The 6,986-nt window shown below is 39.2% G+C and overlaps 1 protein-coding gene across 1 annotated transcript; it reads right to left on the bottom strand.

The window, feature by feature from the left end:
- Nucleotides 1-3,662: 3,662 nt before the first annotated feature.
- Nucleotides 3,663-6,057, bottom strand: LOC108680121 (U6 snRNA-associated Sm-like protein LSm3). The gene is made up of 2 exons (XM_018168887.2): nucleotides 5,231-6,057; nucleotides 3,663-4,683 (listed from the first exon to the last, which is right to left on the bottom strand). The coding sequence occupies exons 1-2, from the start codon at nucleotides 5,432-5,434 to the stop codon at nucleotides 4,564-4,566; spliced, it is 324 nt and encodes a 107-aa protein (XP_018024376.1). The 5' UTR covers nucleotides 5,435-6,057; the 3' UTR covers nucleotides 3,663-4,563.
- Between the last annotated feature and the right edge of the window lie 929 nt (nucleotides 6,058-6,986).

Genomic DNA, 6,986 nt, shown 5'->3' with positions numbered 1-6,986 from the left:
TTAAAGGCCAAAATTTGGCAAGGTGCCGCAGCTGCTTACACAGCTTGCTGCTGACGTTGCCTTGCCCATTTTGACCAAGCACCAGGCAGTCCATTTTAATGGAGTGTTCATTAGGTACAAAAAGTACCTAGAACTGTTGATTGCTAATTTTGTTCATTAGGGACATGTTCAGGCTAAAATTTATCATAAAAGTTATACTCCCATATTTCCATGCTTCATTGAAAGTGAAATTCATTACTTGAAATGATAATTTTCAAAGTAAAACATATAAACTTGTCACATGAATTTTCCAGTACAAATCTGTCTTAACGTTTTTGTAAAAAAGTTTTCTATGAACTACAGCCAGGAGAAAAAAGAAAAAAAATAATGTGAAAAGTAATATTCATTCCACTATAAGTAGAATAAATATTAAACTGAGTTAAATTTTGACTGTTTACCATTGGCATTCATTAAATTGTGAAGCTATGCTATGCCTATGCTCAATTTGCATTCAGAAATTAGGGTAAACGCGGTATATTCCGACACTTTAAGGACGCATCGAGAAATGAAAAACTATAAAAAAACGTATGCATTACGCAAGTTCTGTTGCCTTCACATGACTCTCAAAACACTTCACTACACGTCAGCAACGATGAAACGTCACAAAATGTTGCCATATTTATTAAAAAGCCTTTAGAATGGAAACCTACCAAATCCCTATATTCCGTCACTGTTAAATTTATCCATGGCCACCGGCCACGGGTGAAGAAACCCATGGCCATTGGCTACGGGTGAAATTAACCATGGCCACGGGTAAAATTGACCCTCGTTGACGGGTGATTTTTGCTCTTGTACGGGTGACTCCTGCCCATTATTCCAGTCTGGCAAGGTTCCAATGTATTGAAAATTTGTCACATTGGAGCTGTGAGATTACAGAAACAAGTAGGTAGGAAAATTCTAATCCTGGTCACTCCAGACTCCAGAGTCTAGACCAGAACAAATGAAACACCAATCCCCTAACTTCACCCTTTTCTCCACATTTGGACCAGAATTCCTCCAGATTTTATGCCTGGCCTTTGAATAATTCTCAATTCATCATGGAATTATTTTAGATTAGCCCTAAGCAAGTCACTTGAAGCGAGTCTGCAGAGACTGCAGCTGCAGCCTGCAGGATGAGACTGAGTGCCATCACTGTCAGTCTGTCAATCTGTCATGGATCGACATTATTATATATTTGAGCCAGTAGGTATTTCTACAATTCAAACTGGTTAAATTTAGATATAAGCGATTCTTACACAATAGGGTCTCGAGTGAAATTGACAAATTGGGTTGTGGAACAAAATTGCAGTTGTGAAATCATGATGTAATTCTAAAAAAATAAGCCCTGGCCTAGGTAGACTACCTAATGCTTGAATTGCATAAGCCATAAAATATTGTCTATATTAAATAAATACTAAGAATATGATATAATTATAAGATTAAATCTTTAATTTCACTCAACATCAAAAACTTCATATAAAAGTAGAACTGATGGGAACAGTTATATACCTTGAAAAAGATCGGCGATAATCTCGGGCTGGTTCCCTTCCGCCATCATTGCAGGACACTCGGCGTTCTCTTTCTTTTTAGTCGTTCTAGGTATACGGCTACCTACATAAACGAACCCAATTAGTTGCCTCATGAAATAACAAACCTATAAAAATTTAGATGCATTTTGAAAAGTCTTTCGTTTTACTGAACTTTTCTCGCTTTCATTTCATGCTGATTCTAAATAATAGTTCGATGACGATGGAGTGGATTCCATTGATCGTGGGGTTATCTGTGTAAACAACTGTGACTGTAATTGAGAGCAAAAACAAATATTTGGTGAGCAAAAGAGAAGGGAAACATGTCAAGAGGGGAGTGAAGAATGACAAAAATGAATGCCTCCGATCTCTAATGCATCTTCGTCGTGGCCCGTGCTGGACATGCACTATGGGCTAGGGTTCTGGCCATCGTCAAGGGCCAGACCAAGCGGCAGAGGGCTCCCCGTCAGCCTAATCTATGTGAGCCGGAAAATGCACCTCCCTTATGTTTTTCTATAGGGGACGAGGAACCACGGCCCCCTTGCCCCGCTCCGCTTACTCTCTTTAGCCACGCTCTTCCTTCTTTCCCAGAGAGCCATCCATGCTTGTCCTTATAGCACCTTTTCATTATATTCGCTCTCCTCCTCCTGATCCACGTACTATACCCTAACCCAGCCCCCACCCTTGTTGTGTTAGCTCCCTACTGATGACATGACGAGGCATCATTCTCCAGTGCTCCTAGCACAACGAATGAACTCACAAGCTATGTTCGGGCCTGAGGTTCATCCGCCTCTACTCCTTCCTGATCCGCCACGACACCCCCCTACACCCAGCAAGATACCGGCGACCACCTTAACATATACGTCTTCTCGGAAGCAAGAATTATTACCCTACATCTCAATGGCTCTTCCATTTGCGTTTTCAACCAGTACATTCTTCTGGTACCGGTAGAACTCTTACAGCTCACTTCTATTCCTGCAGCTGCCCCGGTAGGATCGTGGTAAGTTGACTAGCTTAGAAACATCGCCTTTATGATTGCTCTTGTCTTCATTTGTGCTCAATGTAGTGTAGCCGTAATAGGTGGAATCTAGAAACAGTGCCAGGTTCTGTGTGCCATGCCTTAAGCTCACGTGATAACTCGCTTACTCAACAGATTGAATCGTGTGTTCAAAATTGACAGAGCTCTGTTTCGCAGCAACATCACGTCATCTCCAACTAAGCACACAACGCTGCCCCTGTAACGACAGAAACAACACGTGCCTCCGTAACATCACTGCATTTTCGAAATAGAGATAACTCCATTTCTCTCCTTTGCCTTACAGCCCAGCTTGCACAAAACATTTGCCCTCCCTTTCATCACTCTCATGGCAAGACCATATGCCCTCAGCTCCCTTACCCGATCTTCTAACTATTTACGTACACTATTATGCCCATTTGCTTTAAATTCAGTCGAATTCGCTCATACTATACAAAACGTTTCTAAAAATATATTTTGTCCTACTCTTAGTCCTTTGTTGATCCCCATGGATCGTTTATGCTACTTGATACTTCAGGTTTTGTCTTTAACGATTATGCCTCTTTTTCGCAGTTGTCTACGGATATGGGTGGTACGGTATACTGCAGACAAAGGACCAGAGCACTGGGTGGTAAACTGCAGACAAAGGACCAGAGCACTGGGTGGTACACTGCAGACAAAGGACCAGAGCACTGGGTGGTATACTGCAGACAAAGGACCAGAGCACTGGGTGGTATANACTGGGTGGTATACTGCAGACAAAGAACCAGAGCACAGGGTGGTATACAGTATACTGCAGACAAAGAACCAGAGCACTGGGTGGTATACTGCAGACAAAGAACCAGAGCACAGGGTGGTATACTGCAGACAAAGAACCAGAGCACTGGGTGGTATACAGTATACTGAAGACAAAGGACCAGAGCACTGGGTGGTATCCTGCCTAGAGAAAGTAAAGCCAATTTTCAAGAGAACTCAATTGTTCGCAGCATTTTAAACAACTTCTCTCCATGAGATTTGTTGTGAGCAGAATTATTTTTCGGTTACTCGTTTCAGATTAAGATTATTATGCAAGTCTGCCCGGTTATGGATAATAATTAAAAAGAGACTCAGCCTATTTAATGTGAACGTTCGGCGTGAACAGAAGTCCTACCATTTAACAAAGAAAAACTGATGACGATGTCAAACATTTTTGCTCACTCATTTATTATTATGAAAGTACAGCACTTGCAAAAAAGTAAGTTCAAATAGATGGCATAACGAAGCTTTAAATCGCAGGCGTTTGCAGTAATTTTGCTGAATCAGTGCAGTGAATATTGACGCTGCAAAATGAATCACAATTCAAAAGTGAATTAATTAAAACAAAATATTTCACACAGCATTAACAATAAGGCATGACATATTTGTGCCTTTACATTGAAATTGTCTTGACTAAATAAAAAAAATACATTAAAATGGATAATTAACGCTTAGATCATCCAAACTATGAATTTCCGCCAGCCAGAACAATGCAAATAAAAATTATACGATGATGTGTAGCACTTTGCATCAAAGATCTTTGAGATCATTACAAGTCCACTGACGTTATACAGAAATAACCTAACAGATCGTCAAATTCGAATTAGAGTAATCAAATTCGAAAAAATCAAATTCGAAAAATTCAAATGGACAAATTCAAGATGAAATAAATCTCCCCAGATGAACAAGTGCCTGATGACAACACTTTTTACTCGTCACAATATTTGCCCATGGATTATTTTAGACCACATTCAAAAACTATCCTATGCAATTACTTGTAAAAGACTGCCCATAGATAATGTTAGACCACATTCAAAAACTATCCTATGTAATTACTTGTAAAAGACTGCCCATAGATGATGTTAGACCACATTCAAAAACTATCCTATGTAATTACTTGTAAAAGACTGCCCATAGATGATGTTAGACCACATTCAAAAACTATCCTATGCAATTACTTATAACTGACACGCGACCAAGGTAAGGACTCTAGGGAGGTGCCCCGCGCATGGGCGGCGCCACGAGGATGACGCCATCGCCGCGCACGAAGAGCATGGGGATGGTGCGCCGCGTCGTCTTGTAAACCTCCTCGAACGTCTCGTCGTCCACCTGCACGTTGTGCATAATGTAGTGCTCCATACGAAAGTTATTAAATCAACCAACACTGCACTCATCAAAAGTGGCGATTTATTTATTATTCGTAGAGGAAATAAATAAAAAGCAGAAACTTGCCGAAATTTGGGAACTGTGTGTTGATAATTTGGCCTCGTAAACACACGTTGTCTTATTGTACGGCTACTCGAACAACTCGGTGATATCGGCAGGTGTATAAGAAACTATTAGTTAGCTAATTCAATATTACATAAATTAATATAGGTACCAGTTTTGCCTAAATAAAATCGTTCGAAGTGACATCAATGGATACAATAGTTCTTGGTAGTTAAAATCGGTAGTAGTGGCACTAACAGACATACAATGTGACATTGGACAAGTTAGTAGACATTGCATTTAAAAGGTAAACAGGCCTCTCTGATTACGTTGTTGAAGCTCCCGCTATAAATGCGTTCAAGAACAGACTAGAAAAAGTTATGGAAAAACATATGTTCAGACTTGAAATATTTATAAGAGTTAGTTTTATTCGACACAAAGCAGTCACCTCGACGCTAGTGACGGTTTCCTCCACCTCGCCCAGCACCATGTTCAGATGCTGGTCGTAAGCGTGAAGTCTGCCCCGCAGCTCGCGCTCGTTGCGCATCTTGACATACAGTCGCTCGTCCAGTGACAGCCTGATGAGGTCTAGTGGCTCCTCCACCGCCACGGTTGTGTTGCCGACCACTCCTACATCGCCTTCATCGGCCATTATCACCTTGCTCTACACACTTGATCAGTTAATGTTAACTCCACTACGCGCCGGAGTAGGAAAGAACTAGTCAAGATATATTCTATGAAAAATTATTACACAAAAATCTTTCATGGGCTCAAGATAAAAATATATGGTTAGTCAATAAAATTATTCTTGTAGATAATAAAACCAGAAGAATATAACTCAAAACTTAGCTGGAACTTCACTAAATGTAACCTTATGTCTTCACATCTTGCATCATAAATTCACGCGAACAAGAAATTGCATAATATTGAATTAAAATGTTATCTAATTCTCATCAAGCGTATTCCTCAACTCATCAATGAATAATGAACAAAACTGATTGATCCCACGATAGGATCAAGCTAGTCCAATTTACATATTTAAAAAAACTTGTGCAATTTATGAAGCAGACTTTTATGCAAAGCCAGGAGAGTTGCATCCAATCGTCAGCTTAAGACCCACAATCAATGAGCTTCATTTCAATGATCTATAGGACTTAATTCTGTGGAATTAAAAACTTATTGAATGTTCTATAGAGTGACTGCATCAACTATCAGTGATGATTTCGAACAGATAAATAACTTTCTTTATCACACATTCACAAGCAACATTAAATACAATTGTTCTAAATAATAATATATATATATACTACAACGATTTATTTGGATTAGAGACCGGGAGCACATCCACTTACTCCTGTCAGCATTGCTGCTCTCTGCGGTGAGTTAAACTGATATGAGATCCAACATTATAGGTTAAGAAAAAACTTCGCAATTTTAATTATACTATGATAAGCTGGAATAAAACTCAAATAAAGTCACTAATATTGGACTTCTTCTCAGACATCAACTTCTGGCACATAGCCCATGTAATTTTACCAGGGACTGTTTCATGGAGAAATTCCAATTTTGGGTTGGTTTTGACAACATCAGAAAGATTGTCATAGTCAAGTCGGTGGCATGCAGCACCTCCTATCTTGAACGATTCTTGTGCTAGATGAGCAATGAATAACTCTGTAGCTTTGGCCACAGCATGAAGTGACTCTTGAGGCACTGTCTCTACATCAGGGCAGCTCTTCATGATCATCTTTACTCGCTGCAGAGGCAGGATCAGACCTTGATTACCACCGCTGCTGCACGACGCACCTCCACTGGCACTTCCATTTTTCATCTTTTCAGACTCATCAGGAACCATCATCACACATGCACTCTGGAAAGAAAAATAACACATTTATTTTATATTTTATACATACCAAGTTGCAAGCACATTTCCATATAAATCTATTTGTGTTATATTTTAAATATATCAAGTTGCAAGCACATTTCTAAACAAGTTTACTCAAGAAATCAATAACTAAAAAGTGTGAACACATTGAACAGAGAAGAATTGCAAAATAAATAATACATTAGGTTAATTATTTTCTATTTCTAAACTGTAAATCTCTATTGCTATGTCTCAAACTCTATCTCTCTCAGACTCAAGCTATTAAATATTATTGATAATTCAATAATATTATTGTTAATATTTATATTATATTATCAATTAT

This window comes from Hyalella azteca, unplaced genomic scaffold (assembly GCF_000764305.2).
Source record: "Hyalella azteca isolate HAZT.00-mixed unplaced genomic scaffold, Hazt_2.0.2 contig9912, whole genome shotgun sequence".
In the NCBI taxonomy this organism is placed as follows: Eukaryota; Metazoa; Arthropoda; class Malacostraca; order Amphipoda; family Hyalellidae; genus Hyalella; species Hyalella azteca.
The sequence above is the reverse complement of the archived record's forward strand: the minus strand, read 5'-3'. Positions and strand labels throughout refer to the sequence as shown.